Raw genomic sequence first — 17361 nt, 5'->3', positions numbered from 1 at the left:
CGCTTCATGAACGTTCTAGAAGCGCGTGGCGTGTTACTAGCGTCACGTGACCTCCGCTGTCCTAACAATATGGTTAAAAAATAATAATCTTATCAATGTTGTATGATCAGTTTATGGGAAAAAATCTCTTCCCACTTGTGATATTTTTAGGTAAAACTGAGTTCCCTCAAGAGCGAATAAAATAAGTCCGCAGCAGATTCGATTGCGACCACGATGTTTACTACAAGTAATTCTGAATTATTTGCGTCTGACTGAGTTTGTGGTAGAAAAAGACGGAATACAATAAAGCACACAGTGAAAACAATATTTATTCAAGAACACAAACTATAGTGTGTGTGTGTATATACTTATTAGACGAAAGACAGTCAGCTTTACTGGAGAGATAAAAGTTGTTGAATCTACAATACTTTATTCCAGACTATATTTCCCTTAAACCTTTACATTTAGTTCCAGTCTGAGAAAACATCCCGTTGTCTATTAAAAACAATAACGTCACTCTTTCCCAGGGCGAGCAGCGACACATTAGAACAGAAGAGAGGTTGTAGCCTTGAGTGAAATACCATCTGACCTTTCATTGGAGAAACACGGTGTCTACTTTCATACATTAAATACAGCTTCATAGCTATCTTCTCCATGAGCAGACAAGGAGTTACCACTGGTGAATGACATTGACACAGAACAATAGGTAGCTAAAATGAAAGGAGTTTAACGAATTCCTTGACCACCCTGTTAGGTTAAAACTACACATACACTATAATAGATAAAAAGTTTTGAAAATTCTATATTAACACAAAGAGGTAATAAATAGATAATATACAGCACATAAATAGTTGTGGAAATTATTCATAATTTGGACTCCACTTAATAGCTATTACTATTAAGTTTTAAAATATAAATTTATCAAATGGATTCATATATATTATTTTTATTTTTTCTTATAGTATAATATCACAATAAAAATACATTTGAAGTTTTTTCTATCATAAAAATAATTAATGAAAATTCTAATTCTAATACTTACAGATACGGTTATTACGACACAAAATGGTTCTTCATAATGATTTGGATAATACTATCTTGTTTTTGAGTGCACATTGGCGTATTGAACCCAAGAGCCTTCTGAGATAGTGTTACTTTGTAGTTGAAATTCTTCTGTTCTGATGTGATATTTGACTACTAGTATTTCCAGCGTGCTTTATTAAAACATTATGATTTTCTAGATAGATTTATATTATTTCTTCGTTAACATGAGATTTAATGATAAAGAACTCCGCTCTGTTGCTCTTGGAAAAACGGATAAAGAAGGAAGACTTAATCACAAAATTCCCGGATTTATAGAAGGTATGTCAACATAAGTTAAGCCTTATGCCTGAAGTTATGGCCTTATCCGTTATCGTAATGCCCCATGTTAATATTTTACTAGTGAATGGTCTTATTTTTATTTCAAGATTAATTTGTGACGCCTGTCTTTGTGTCTGTGCGTAATGATCTTCACGAGTAAAGCACTCACCTGTGAACACGTTGTTTTTGGCCATAAATTTTACTTCATAAGTTTATTAAACTTATTAAGATTATGTTGAACATTATATAATTATAAGTATTACTAATATTAGTATTAGGGGTGCGTATCTTACAGTTATAGTAAGCGATATCATACATATCTACTATCTAGATATTGATGCCACTATACAATACATATCTATATACAGAAGTTTTACCAAAGGTTTGTAACAAAACAAAGTTTGACAGTTTTGTCTGTAATTTATTACCTATATATATAATACTAAGTACTTTAAGTACTTCACACTTTACAAATTACAGTGCTTTTTCAAATTCTCAGGTTTGATCAACTAAATTGCAGCTGGCAAAAGAATTAAGATAAAAAAGTTAACATCTGTCTATCTGTTTTGTTATTGTTAATTTGTTATGTTATATTGCATGTAATGTTTTTGATAAAAGAAATGCAGACAACAGTTGGTACTAAACACTCATCTTCCTTTATTGAATCATTAATTTTTAGCAAAAACACTTTATTAGAAATTTTGATTTTTTTCTGTACAAAAGACTTGTAACGTTTACTGAAAGCTTATCAAATTTCTTGAAGATACATAAATCATATTGTATCGGACAATGTATCGATACAATCATATCACAGCTTAATGATACAATACTTGTATCTCTCTATTGCCACACCATTAATAAGTATATCATAACTGTGTGAAAAGAAATTGATTTCTGATTTATTAATTAAATAAAAATATAATTATAAATACAAACTGAAGCAAGTTTATTTGTTTAAATGTTTGTAAATCCAGCAGAACAACTTGCTGAGATTAATTTCCTTCAGAAGTTCAGGTATTTAAACAAGTAATGTATCTTAAAATAATCACAAGTTTTACTACTACATAGTACATATGTATATATGTTCATTGACTGAACATTGAGCTTAAGTAGCTATAGTATTTGAACAGTAGCCTACACAATAGCAACTCTTTTTAACAAATAACTAATCATTTTTATTGATTCTGTACTTAACTCGTGATATGAGCAACACTCATGTTTATCTATCACAAACATAATATTCCCAATGTTTGTCTAGGGTTAGCATTACTCATATTCTAGAAATTCTTGGATTAGTTAATATTTGTATTAATCAAAACACTACATAGATAGTGGCATCTGTTGGTCAGTCTTGTAATACGAAATGTAATTGATAATAAATAAATATTTATAATACAAAACAATGCAACATCTTCTACACCTAGTCACAGCAAATAAACATTTACAAAAAACAATTACACTATTCTCAAGAAACTATTTACAAAACAATGACATGATGCTGTAGAAATGATTTAAAAAATAACAATGCCATGACCTACTGTAGAAAGCATTTAAAAACAATAATGGCATGGTACTTTAGAAATAATTTATGAAACAATAATGACATGATACTGTAGAAGCCATTTAAAAACAATAATGGCATGGTACTTTAGAAATAATTTATGAAACAAAAATGACATGATACTGTAGAAGCCATTTATAAAACAACAATGACATGATACTGTAGAAGCCATTTATAAAACAACAATGGCATGATACTGTAAAGCCATTTAAAGAACAACAATGACATGATACTGTAAAAGCCATTTAAAGAACAACAATGACATGATCTGCTGTAGAAACCATTAAGAAAACAACATTTACATGATACTGTAGAAACCTATAGCAAACAACAGTTATATGCTATTAAATAATCTAATTTTTTTCAGGTTACAAAGAAAGATGGTTCAGACTTAAAGGAAACCTGCTGTTTTACTTCAGAGTGAATGAGTTTGGTGCTATGATTGAAAAGGAGGTAAGGGAGAGAGTTACAGTTTTTTACTTTTAATTTAATTTTTTTTAAATTATGCTATAGACACCAAATAATGTTTTATTTGCTAGCTGGAAAAAATAAGCTACTGTTTTGAATAAACATAAGAAGCAAATGTCTGTAGCATTTTATAAAAATTAACTTACAAGCAAGAGATGCAGTTTGCAGTTGTTTGTTACTATTTGGAATAATCTGTTAGAAATTAAAATAAGTAAAAATCAGGTTGGTGTGGAATTTTTTTTAAGCTGACATTAGAGGTCTGTTGGAGAACTTGTTCTGTGTTAGTAACATTATAGAAGTTATGGTGAAACAATCTACACAAAAGAAGAGGTTATGATGCTGTTGCAACACAATACTGATAACCTTTTTCTTTTAATTCTGCAGCAAAAAGTTTAATAGTGATCAAACTGTGGACCTTTAATATTTAAGAACTAAATGTTTCCTTTGAAAATCTTTCATTTGTTTCTGAGCACTTAATTTTTGTATTCAAACTTGTTTTGTACAGAAAATCAATAAATTGATACTTTGTATGACTGGAATTTTTTTTCTACTTTATTACAATAACTAATTAATCACATTTTTATGAACTTGTCTATACACTCATTAAACCAGGCATAGAAGGAATTAAACCTTCACAGTAGCATTGAAAGTCACAGCTATATGATTAAAATTTGGTTTATGATATAGGCTAATGTTTATTAATAATTTCTTATTACATTTTAGTATATGGAAATTATGGTATAAGAATTTTTTAGTGTACATTTCATAGAAGAAACTTTGCAATATTTCTTCATATTATGTATCACCTATAGTGTAATACCTGTTTTCTTTTGCCTTTTTGAAACAGCCTGTTGGACTGCTTGTTATAGAGCAGTGCAAAATTCAGCATGAGACATATAGTGATTTACCCTTCAGTTTCTCTATAAGTAAGTATTTGTCTGTTTGTATTTATTATGTGAAATATTTTTTATCAGATCTGCTGAATTATCACAAAATTAAAAAAGTATGAGAATAAACATTTTTATGTATGCAGTTAAGTAAAATATTAATTGACTTATCACTCATCTACATAATTATCCAGTATAAAATGTACATCTTTAGAAATTGATCAGATATTGTTCAACATTTTAGGTACAATAATTTCATATGATATTTTTAATCTACATACATTACAACAAGTTTTACATAGTCTAAGATATTTTTCATTCAGGCTATATATGTATTTAACACGTGCATGAGCCAGGATTACTCTTTTCTGGTGATGAGATATTTCTAACCCATTGTGGTTTTTGACAGAATTTTTTGAAACTTTACAAGCTGGGTCCTTACACTAAAAGGTGTTGATTTATGCACTTTTTGTCATACACATCTTATTGAGATATTTTTTTATACGTATATGTGTTACACTGAATTGTATAATTTACAGATTAAATTTGAGTCAATTGATATAATTTATGCTAATCTTTCTGAGTGCTTGACATTTAAGGTTTAAGGCACTTGCTGTACCTTTAACTGATCACAGGATGAATGGTCCACAGATATCATATAAATGTAAATGGCCCAGATGCAAAGTTTGCTTAGCTTGTAGTCATTGTGGTTGTTCCTATGATGGACTGTCTCCGGAAACAAAGTTAGCTTGGAAACCAGGTGGGAAGCAACCAGCAAACCCTTTACAATTGGGGAAATGTAAAGAAAATATAGTTAGCTATGTGGGGCCAAGTGATGGCTTGCTTGATGTGGTTCCAGAAGTGAAGAATCTGACTGAGGTTGCCCAAGTTAGAAAAAATGAAAAGGGTCCAAACAAACTCATGGTATCTCTAAAATAGTAACATGATTATTCATGACATTTGAAACTTCTTTGGTTTGGGTGCAGATATGACAAACAATCTTCAAAGTGAAGAGCAATGAAAAAATGCTAAGTTTTTGAGTCGCTAGACTCAAATAGGGCCACTCATGTCTCTGAGGATGTACTTTTCAAAGTTTGTTATGCAACTTTGTCTCAAGATCTAAAGGTATTGATGAGAGCTGTAGTACAAAGAATTTTTGATTGTGAAAAACCTGATTGCACAAAAACATGATAAAAATGCAAGCAACTCTGTCAGAATAGTGTCTACACAGAAAAGTTCTTTTTGCAGCTATCTTTGCTGGCTTAAAATTCAAGCAGATGCAGGAGTTGATTCCTTCATTTGGCAAGAAAAACTAAATCAGCTAGAAGGAACTGTGGTGCATTAATGAAGGGAATAATGATTAAATCAAATATCTGTCAAGTTCAGCGATACAACTTATCAATTCTTCAAAAGGCTGTCACTTGGTAATAATGGACTACAAGATGAAATATGAGCCACTGTATTTTTGAGAGAAGACACTTGAACACTATGGAAAGAAAAGTATGTCATGGCATGGAACCATGGTATACACTAGAAGTGAACAAAGATGTACGAATGATGAAGCTGATAATGAAGATGATGTTCCTGGATATTCGATTAACTATTATGATCACATATCATCTGGGGATTCAAAGCAGGACTGGCTTGCAGTTCTTTTGATTTATGAGGATATTATGATGCAGATGAAACTTGACTTGCCTCATATTATAAAAAAAGTATGTTTAGTCAGACAATGGAAAATATTACCAGAATGGAATGCTATTATTAGGTATGCTTTTAATTCATGCAAAGCATAATGTTCAGTTGAAGTCTTTTGTGCACACTGAGACCCAGGATGTCAAAGGATATATCGATGGGTATTTTGCAGTTGCAATGAATGCAGTTATAGCTTTTGTGAATATGGGGTACAATGTAATCTCCCCAAAGGAACTATTTCATGTGTTGTAGAATGATGATGATTTGAAGAGCACTAGAGTTTTAATTTTTACATTATAGCGTAATGTTGTTGATATCCTGACAAGTTCATATAAAGATACATTTTCTCTTTTTAGCCATCTTAAATATTTTAATGAAGCAAAAGTTGTTGATAATGAGCTTCATGATTTCAAATATTCAGGAACTGTGGAACAGAGCAGTATTAATGGAAACATTCCTGGTCTTCATGGAACTGTTGAAAATGTGGAAGAGGAAAAAATTCTTCAGACAATGAAGAAAATGCAGAAGAAGGAGATGTTGCCATACACGATGAAAATGAAGAGAGAGAGAGAGAGTAGTTGACGAGATGCATGAGGATGAATTTACTTAAAATCATGAAGATGAAATTTACTTAAAATCATGAAGATGAAATTTGCTTCTGTGGATCATTGATTTCCTGTAGCTTTGTTCATTCACCTAATTCAACAAGATGATGTAGTGGATGAAACCGTCTGTCAAATATGTCAAGGGTGCTTTCATTCAGGAAAAACAAAGGAAAGGCACAAATTTGAAGGTGCTAGGAGTAGCAAAGATATGATAACAATTGGCCTTAAGTATGAAGTAGAGTTGGTTGATACTGGTCGTGATGATTTTATTGATATGAAGCATGATCCATAAAGTAATCAGAAATTTGGACACTCTCTAAAATTGTGTTTGCTGCATTAAATGAGGATAATATGGATGATTTTGTGCCTGAAGAGTTTAATGCTGGTTTGATTAAATGCCCAAGACATGGAGAAGTGTATGTAAAAAAAAATTGAATTTTTCATGACAAAAATTGAGGCTCTGTTTATAGTAGGTGTTGAGGATAAAAGAAACAAAGTATGGCCTGGGCAAATGCTTGAGAGATTTTGTGCTGATTTTCCAGATAGACTTGACCTTACATCTGAAACAGAAGTGCGGCAGTATATCGCTACTTTGACAGCAAAGTTCAAAAAGCATGGCATTCTTATTATTGCCCCAAGAGGCATTCAGAATCCATTTGGAGCTACAATGAAGTGTTTTTGTACATGAGGCCAGATTACCCCAGTGGTGGGAATGGCAAGATTCAAGGAAGTACATACTCAAGATAGCAATGACATGAATTACCCAAGTGATAAAAAGGTAAAACAACTTGTATCACAATTGAAATCAAAATAAAAGAAGGCCATGAATACAACAGAAGTTTAAGTCTGTAAGCTTTATTGCATTAGAATTCATATTGCAGAAGTTAGTTTCATTCATATTGTTTAACTAGATTTAGGTGCTGTTAAGTACTGTAATATGTTGAAGATGTTGACGGCCACATTTTCTCACATATTTATCCAATTTGAAATAAAAAACTGATTCTGACTTGTCATTTTCTATTCTATAACTTACAGTACTCTTCTTTCCACAATGCTTTTTTTTTACAGTCACCAAAACACCTCAAAAAGAGTATCCCTGGCTCATGATGCACATGTTAAAATAAGTATGTGTTATACTTCTTATTTTTGACTGTAGACTGTAAATGAAATTTCAAAGCTAGATAAGTTTAGATATTTACTGAAATAATTCCAAACTTGTGATATAATTAAACAAATGTGCTATTTTATAGCCTTTTGTGAAGATCAAGAGAAAAAACATATCTTCTTGTGTTCAACAGAGAAACAGTGTGAAGACTGGGTTAAAATTCTTCAAGAGGCAAGGTAAGAATAGTCTTTAGGCTTTATAGAGTAACTGACAGTTGGCAGTTTAATTCTCATTAAAAGCTTTATGGTGAATATCAAGTGTCTTATGAAAGTTGGTATCTAAAATCAGGCTAGCCATAACACATTTAACTGAAGTTATCTTAGATGATTTAAAAAATCTACAGACTATGGTTTATCAGTAGATAACATTAAAAGATTTGTGCTACTCTTCCTTTTTAAATTAACATCACAAAGCCAGGTCCATCTTCTTTCCCTCTAGGAAAATATTCCATGACGTGGACTACTGTGCACTTTAAGGTTTCAACTACTCATCACTTTTAGGCTGTCAACTAAGGGTCTGAAACTACCTTTACCTTTAGTTTGAAAACACAAAGTTTGGACTTCACTTTGCTCTTAGGGTTTTGGCAACTGTACGTCTAGGGTGACAGTAGAGAATATATACTACAATTCATCTTTAGGATGACACTTACAAGTTCTGGCCATTCTTCATTTTTTTGAATAACATCACAAGAACAGTCTTTCACATTCATGTGGCAGCAAATAATATGAATTACTTTTAATTGGAGGTCTAAATAAATGTCTTCACATCTTAAATAATGACACAAGATCTAAGCTACTTTCCTTTATACATTTTGGACAGGAGTCCTTGATTGCCTTTCACTTAAACGTAATATTGCATTGTTTTGAATACATACATTTCTAACTAACACAAGATTTGTTCTGTCCTTCTTTCCTAGAGTAGTAACATAAAATATGTACTACCTACCACTCTTAAGATGACAACACAGAGCCTAGAATATACTGATGATTTATGTTGTCCTTCGTTCTGGGGAAACAACACATGATTTGAGCTTCCTCTCATTTCTAGGGTAACACACAGTTTGTCCTATCCTCCTTCTAAGGTAAACACAAACAAGCACAAGATTTGAGAAGCTCGTAACTTTAAGATTTTTGTAAGATGCAGGGATGAATTAGGTTTGATGGGAGGTTCGTGAGCTGTTAGTTTTAGGGATCTTTATTTGCATATGCCATTTTTTCCCTTTACTGTTTTACTACTTCCCATGTCCAGTGCCAAACACTGTTGTTAACTTCAGTTATGGTTTTTAAATGTAATAAACCAATTGTAAAGTGGCTACAACTGAATATGACTTTGTAAAACAGCCATGTTATTCTGATCTAAACAGTCACATGCTGTAGTTCAGTAGTAGTTCAGCTGCTCCAACTGAATATGACTTTGTAAAACAGCCATGTTATTCTGATCCAAACAATCACATGCTACTTATTTATCACATATATTCTAAAGTATATACTGTATTGGTCCTCTTATAGGGCGATCTTGACCCCCATTTTCAGAAACCATGGGGGGAAAAAAAAATTGAATGTCATAATATCCTTTTTTTAGACCTGCAAAATCAATACTATAACTGAACAGCCTGCAGGTGGATTAGTTGCCAGAATTAGCAATGTCCTTGAACAACCATCTGGCATGCATGCATAGGAATGTGACAGGCTAGAGTAGGGGGAAGGGGGCATGTGGTAGGCTGCAATTATAAGGCAACTATGAATTTTACAGCCTAATTATTAATCAAAACACATCACCTTATAATTGGGCCAATATGGTATATATTTTTTATGCCCCTCAGTGTCTGAGGCCCCAGGCTGCAGCCCCTGTGTTAATCCAGTATGGATAAGGCAGTACAACACTTTTGTTTCTAGCATCATAAAGCAAGGTTTAACTATCTAGTCCATCAGGGTAACAATATGGAACCATGGCAGGTTTAATCATTTTACTGGGACCTGTACTTATTTTTCTGGAGTAGTTTTAAAAGGTGGTTTCAACCCAATGATTTCAGCTAAATTGAGTCTTGAAGCTTGGTATTAAAATATGTCCACATAATAGATACCTAGTTTATTTTTACATAGCTTTGATGATGTTAATAGAAATATCTAACTACAAAACTTTTGTAGTATAATTCAATGTATGTATATTTTGAAAACTATTTTTAATCTGTTCTGTACACTATTAATAATATAATATACAGTAGTAGTTCAGTAAGCTTGTATTGCCAACCATCTATATTATGGCTATGTAACGTGTTACACTTTCTTCACTTTTTACATGCTTAAAAGTGTTAGAAGTGGATTCAAAATCAGCTCAGTTTTTTAATGCAAAGAGAGACTTGAAACAATGCAAGTAAGGAAGTTGTATTGACTGAGTTCATCCAGGTTAAAAATGATAGTAGAAAGGGCATTTACAAAACTAAATTAACTGAAGTAACCAGATGATTTACATGGCACCTAGCATGTAATGAAAGTCCTGTAAGTTCTGTGTATAAATGTAAGTTTGAATTTTTTTTTTATTTTTCTTTGTAAATAACACTAAGAATGTGCTAAAAAATGACACAATATTGATTCTAAAATATTTTTGAATAAAAAATTGATGAATTAGAGTTCAGATTATTATTTTTATTTAACTTTTGAAATTTGATAAATATGTGTGCACACGACACTTCAGAGGTGCTCACTGGTTAAGATAGGATTAATGTGCTTCCATCAGTCTCAGCCAAAATATCAAACCTATTTGTAAATGAAACTTCAGTAAGTTTGGACTATTCTGAACAATGTTAATTGATCTTTACTATAATCTGCACACTGAAACACAGCTTATTCAAATTGCCAGTTTTGTATTGTTGAATGAAAAAGAAAAGGAAGAGAAATAAGAGCAACGCTAGTTTGTGACAGAATCGATTTATGTCTCCAGAGAGACAGTGTTGAACTCCTAAACATGTTGGTTTAGGTGTTTCATTGCATCAACTGACACAATCTAAAGAGGTAGTTAATATCCTTAATAAGCACTTTACCATTGTATGTATTATACTTATAGTTGTGATATAGATTTAAATATTTGTATAAACCTAAATATTATGGAAATTATTTGGCATTAACTCAATATCATCTTGGATTTTTCTGTCTTTTTCACAGAGTAGGTTCCAAACCTGCAAACTACTATCAAATTTAGTAGTTCGTACTTAGTATATTTCAAAGACTGTATGTACAAATTCTTGTGCTTTAGTTTGAAACAATGACAAAAATATTAAGCAAAACATAAAAAATATATCATTTTTGTTTTTTAAGCTCTTATTGACCTTACTGTGACTGAAATGCTCATAAAAGAAAATTTGTACATCTTCAGAATATTACATTCACCCTGGTGATATGTACCAAGGGTCAGGCTACAACATGGCATAGGTGAAAATTTTCTAGCTGATGGGTTGCGCAAATTCAAAAAATAGGGGCCCTTTTCAGGTTTGGGCCTTGGGCTACTGTACCTTGTCCAAACTTACCTTTGATTCTTATGATTCTTAATGAACCATTTGTGAAAATATCCCCTCCCCCCTATAACAAATAGTTTTTAAGATATGAGCATTTTAATCATGGTTTTCCATAATTTTTTTTGTAAATCATTTAAAATTTCTTTTTCTCTTTACGGTCACACTGTATATGTACATGCTAATTTGACTTACTTGTACTCATGCTTCATATCTCATTTTTATGATAATAATTATTTTTTTTTTTTGAAAATTAATCATATAACTTGAAACATGGAAACATTTTTTTAATCATATTAGTGTGTGCAATTTATGGAATGATTTGCAAATGTAATCAAAATTTCAAAACATTTTGTATTTATATCCATCAATTTATTCCAGGTAATTTTGTTCTAATTACCATCCAAGAAAATATAATATTGTGTTTCCTAAGTGAATAACTTAAAATTAACTATATGAAATTTTTATATGAATGTTTGATAAAAAGTTGGACATAAAAAATATGTTTTCCAGTTATGAGCATCAAAGAGCAAAGCTTCTTCTCATACAAGCTAAACTACTAAGGAAAACAGGAAAGGTATGTAAGATCCTTTATTTTCTTTCTTTTTAAGTTTTCACAGGCATCTAGTGCTTTTAAACATTGTGGGTGGTTTTTAAATGTATGTCTGTTATTTTATATTACATGTATGGTTTACATTTAACTCGGGAAGCACCTTGTGTATCCACAGGCTCTCTTTAGTGTGCGACATTTCTTTGTTTGGGAAGTGTGGACCACAAAATGCTCTGTACTAATGAGAGCCTGTGAATACACAAGGTGTATCCTGAATTAAATGTAAACCAAACAGTGTCATCTCTCCTTCAGTTAGATGTAGTTTTGTTCTTCATAAACTATTTTTTTTACATTGTTCATGTATTGATTAAAATTTTTTTAGTAGAGTAAGCTAATATTCATTAATGTGACTAATTATCTTGAGACGTCAATTTTTTTACACTGTACAAGTAAGAGGGTAAAAGTTATTCTTTTGGCTGTTGCAGTAATTTTCTCTAATTAATGTTATGTAAATGCTTGTATTTTTGTGAACATGTTTTATATTGTCTGTCTCATGTTCTGTGAATTCACTTATTTGTATTGATGTTTGAAGCAAGCTTCTTGTACATATTTTTTTTTCATGATACTATATTATTCTCTAATATAGGATCCTCTTGAGGCTTTCCCTAATCATCGTCATCACAGGTTCTCAGCTTCTCCCTTTTTCCGTCAGAAGTCATTGTCCAAAACCAGTTCAAGTGCAGTGTTTTTTCAGTGATAGGAAACAATGTTAATTGTCAGTAAATAGAAGATTTGTTTGACTAAGTCATACTGGAAGAATCATCTTTGTGGATCCACAAGTTTTATTAATTTGTTAATATAAATCACTGTTTCATTGAAGATTTTATTGCAAATATTTTTTTTATCAAAACATTATTATTTTTACATAAGTATTGCACTTGTTAATTCAGCTAAAACACTTGTGTACTGTGTAAATTTCTATCTTGTGCTGTTTGTAAGATGCTTGTATTAGATACACTGATTATATCTGTGAATAGTAAATGTTCAGAACATATGGAATTTCACAGCTTTCTAAAGACACTTTTTAAAGAAAGGTATGTAGTGAAATATCTTAAAACTTACCTGTTTATTGTGTTACCTATCTATAAGAGTTTATTATATTATGCATTCAGAAGCTCATGAAATATCTTCAGTAAATCTAATGAATGTTGTCTTATCATCAATAAGTGTATTGTTAAATATACCATAGCTTTAACTGTTCATTGAGGTGGAGGGCTTCTGCTTCTAAGAGAAGTTTTTATTGTGATGTTGATATTAAATTCCAAAGAGAACAAGCTACCTAAAAATCAACCTAGTATTGAGCATAGCTTATTAGATATACTGTTATTAAGTTCTTACCTGTAAGGATTAGAAAGCATTGTTGTGTCAGTTGAGGTTTCACCAGCTTAGGAAGCTTAAGTTAGTCCCTAATCCACATACCAAGCTAACAGTGCAAAATATACTATAATAAAAGAATATTAATTAAAAAATAAATAATAAAACTAGTTATATTAAACAATCTAAGCAATACTGTTAATGAAATTAACATTAAAGAAAGAACAGAATTTAATTAGGCCAAAAATCTAGCTTGTTTGACAGAAACTTTGTATTTGCGGTATGTAGGTATGGAAACAACTTTTGAATAGCTTTAGTTTGTACAGTTGGTTTATGGCCTGTTCTCGTTGATTAGTGAGATATTGAACATTCTACTACCTTCTCTGTGACATTATTAGAACAAATAGGTTGATTGACTTTCAGTTGCTGCACAAGCATAAGTATGTGATTATAGAAAGAAATGTTTTACTACTGTAGTGGTACAGATTTGATGTCTTAATACGTAGTAATGAACTTCAAGAATCTAGCTGCACTGGACTTGTAATTTCCAGACTGTACTTTCACCATGTATAAGCACAATTCAAGAAATTTTGGTCATATGAATCTTGTCATATTCAGGTTTGATAGGGAAAAAAAATGAAGAAATGAATAGGTTTCAGATACTCTTTTTTTATATATATACTAGATATATGTACTTACATGGCCCAGAAAATCACTGAGAATCAATGCTTGTTAAGAATCTCAGTTATTAATAAGAAGGTAACTGTTATCCAGGGGTGGCTGTGGGCTTTGTCAAAATGGCATTTAGAGGTTTTTGTTTGTTTTTTTAATTTTGTTGGCAACAACATCTATCATTTGGCAATTTTTCACCAAATTTCATGCCAGTAAAAGTTGAACATCAAATATAGAGGGTTGCCAACTTCTATGAATCTGTTCAAGTAAGATTTTAGTAATGAAGCAAAATGATGTAATCTTGTGCATTTCCTGGATCAATGTGATGCTGAAGTTGACTTGGATTCAGCCTGTCAACAAACCACAATCTATTATAGAAAGCTGCTAATTGAACCAAAACATGAGATTTTTTTTCACTAATGTGTGTGAGAGTGAAAATAGGACCAGATGTATGAGTCTCATGCTCAGTGCGGGAGAGTGTTGGTAGCTCTGATTATATTTATTAAATAGCTCAATGTTAAATTAATATTTTTATTGAAATAAATATAAATAAAACTGATTGCTTTTTATTTTATTTACACAGTTTATAAATTTCTTGATCTTTGTCGTATGGGTACATATACATCAAAAATTAATTGTTCAAAAGTCATCTCCTGGTTTTGAAAATTGGTGACAGAATTCTTAGGTTGTCAATTTGTTTGACTCCAGCTTTTATATATGAGCTAGAGCATCCCCTGGTAACATTGAAATTTTTTATTGGATGTGTGATATATGTAGATGAAATAACATTGAAATTAACATTATTTTATATATATATAGTGAATTTAATTACATTAGCCACACGTTTACTGGATTATAAGTTCTTATTGTTTAATAATAGTACTTATTGTATGTTTACTTCACATTAATCGTATGTTATGGTAGTTTTCTTTATTTGTAATTTCATAGACTAAATATAGAAATGTAAATTTTGTGATAAAGTTTTAACCAGACAAATGTTTTGAACAGAACTGGTAATACCAAACAGGTGGTATTTTCTACCAAGCACTATTCTAATACCTTTAAACTATTAGTAAAGTGTACCAAGTATTTTGAAATAATAAGAAATAACATTTTAAAAATAATCAGTCCAAGTGATATTTTTCGTTTTATATTAACATTATGTACCATTCATGATTAGTGCTATGTTCTTCTTCTTTTGTCACTATTTATGGCTTTTATCCTGTGTTTTAATGCTAATTTCTTCAACATTTTAAGAAATGATAAATTTCTTTTGTTTATATGTTGTGAATGTGAGGTACAATAACATTATACTCAACACCTCTCAAGTGCCTTTTTCACAATATACAACTTTAGAACTGTATTTTAATAAATTCAAAATGATTCTGTTTATTATTGAAAAGATTTAATGATTATATGTTTAAGAGAAAAATAGTTATTAATTGTTAATAAAAAAATTGATGTTACTTGTTGCAGTTTTGGTAGCATCATTTGTCAATAACTTGAAAAGTATTTTTAGTAACTGTTTATATAATTACAAATTAAGAGTAATATTAAGATAATTTACAGAATCAAATGTTGGCCAAACAAAAATTCCTTTTTATATTTTTTATAATAATTATATAGCAAAATTTTTAAAAACCAGTTTAGTTTTTAAAAATGTATTTGGTGTCATTAGCTTCATCTAAGTATTAAATAGCTTCTAGTTTTATGCGAGTAAAGTGCAGATAAAGATTTTCAAGTTCTAAGTATATTCAAACTAATAAGGCTGAACACCCAGTACAGATATTGATTTTTTGTAAGAACATATGTTGATCTGGAAGGTTTTAGAGTAATAGGTTTAACATCCAGTGATGCATTGTTTATTTTGTTATTTTTTAATCAACTTGATAGATAATGCTCAAATTTACAAGGAAAAGTCCTGTATTTACCATGATGGTTGTAGTTTTAAAAATACTTTAAATATTTAAAGCATTCATGTGTGTATTGTTCTTTTATATATCCAGTTTTTATTTTGTCATATTTGTCAATGAATTGTGACAGTGTAAAATGTAGTTTTTGAAAATTTATTTTTAGGCTTTGAAAATGAGAGTATAAGTATTTTACATTTATTTAACATGTAGTTTTTAGGAGTTGCTAATTTTTTTTATGTATGGCGTATATTTAAAATTTAGTCTAGTGAAACTGATTCAGTTGGTTACATCATGGTAGGACATTATTTTTGAAAAGTGTTGGTACTGTTGTATGTTAGAGTAAACAACTTAATGTGTTGTTAAACTAATATAGCTTATAAGATAAGAGTACAAAACCAACCAAATTTTTATATTGAATTCATGCAAAATACTGAATAAAAAAGTAAATTATTTAATGGTGGAATCATATTTTTTTTTACACTCGGTACATCCTTATCTAACAAAAATAAGTTATATTCTTCTTGTTAGTTTCATACAACTCTTAATAAATATTCAAAATTGTCACTCAGAAATGTAAGAAAGCTTTTGTGTATTTTGATAATAGTTAAAGGCATCATATTTTTCTTAAGTATTATAGTATGACTATTTGAGTGATCTCTTATATGTTATAACCATTAGTTTGTTCAGATATTGATTGCTACACAGATGTGGTGGTGAAAAAGCTGTATGTTGTGTACATGACTGTTGTATCCCAAGTAGAGGGTGGCAACTTGTAGCTGTGGGCAATCAGAAGTTGCAGTAGTGTTTGCTGACCATAATTTGTTGTGAGTAGTCAGAAGTAACTAGCGAGTCATGGTATTTGAAAAAAATTCACTTTGGTTTTGTCAGTACATAAGGGGTAATTTTGAAAATACTGCAATTGTCTATATATTTTATTCAATACTGAGCGATTTTAAAATCTAAGTAAAATTTTCTGAACTCTAACCTCATGTTAGTGAAGAGTGATTTGTGTCTTTTCTAAGTGTTTCTTTGTTGTAAACTTTCTGGATTTTATTATGCCATCCATCTACTTGTACTTTCTCTTGCCAAGCAACGTTTTTCTTCTTGCACTGTTTCTGAACTGCTTTTAGTTTTATTTGGAATTTTAGTTTAGAATTTATTTCATCGGTGTTGTTAGAAGTGTTCAGTTGAAATGAACAATTGAGGTGGCTTAATGCTGTAAACATGCCATTCTTTAATTCGGTTGTCAACCAAAATCTCAAATTCCTGATTTAATGTATAATGGTATTGAAAGAGCTTGCTGTAAATATGATCATTTATATATATAGATCCTGACTGAATGTATTTAGTGTGGCAGAGAAGAGTAATACTATATACATGGATACTGGAAAATACTGTAGATAACAATTTTAAAGGTTTTAGTGGTTATGCAAACTGTACAATAAACAAAAGTATTTTTAATCTAAACGTTTTGCACTCTAACTTGTCAGAGTCAGACTGATATTGGCAATTCACAGACATGTCTTGAGTACTAAAGCTTTTGTAATACATCAGAGGTTTTGGGTACAACAAACTTATACATTTTACTAAAAGCTTGCCACCTTTTTTGTAGAGACATGCAA

At 30.7% G+C, this 17361-nt stretch overlaps 1 protein-coding gene across 1 annotated transcript; it reads left to right on the top strand.

Annotated features, from left to right (window-relative positions):
• The first annotated feature begins 1154 nt into the window (after positions 1–1154).
• On the top strand, positions 1155–17161 carry LOC106472625 (pleckstrin homology domain-containing family J member 1-like). The gene is made up of 6 exons (XM_013933275.2): positions 1155–1341; positions 3270–3355; positions 4218–4296; positions 7808–7898; positions 11744–11807; positions 12427–17161. The coding sequence occupies exons 1-6, from the start codon at positions 1248–1250 to the stop codon at positions 12535–12537; spliced, it is 525 nt and encodes a 174-aa protein (XP_013788729.1). The 5' UTR covers positions 1155–1247; the 3' UTR covers positions 12538–17161.
• Positions 17162–17361: the final 200 nt, after the last annotated feature.

The sequence above is a fragment of the Limulus polyphemus genome, unplaced genomic scaffold (genome assembly GCF_000517525.1).
Source record: "Limulus polyphemus unplaced genomic scaffold, Limulus_polyphemus-2.1.2 Scaffold5475, whole genome shotgun sequence".
Lineage (NCBI taxonomy): Eukaryota > Metazoa > Arthropoda > Merostomata > Xiphosura > Limulidae > Limulus > Limulus polyphemus.
Note: the sequence above shows the minus strand (reverse complement) of the source record. Positions and strands in the feature narration are given on the sequence as shown.

Excerpts from the sequence above, each read along its gene's own strand:
- LOC106472625 (XM_013933275.2), top strand. The coding sequence starts at position 1,248 with ATGAGATTTAATGATAAAGAACTCCGCTCTGTTGCTCTTGGAAAAACG. Across the intron at positions 1,342-3,269 it reads AATTCCCGGATTTATAGAAG|GTTACAAAGAAAGATGGTTC; the intron begins GTATGTCAACAT and ends AATTTTTTTCAG. Across the intron at positions 3,356-4,217 it reads GTGCTATGATTGAAAAGGAG|CCTGTTGGACTGCTTGTTAT; the intron begins GTAAGGGAGAGA and ends TTTTTGAAACAG.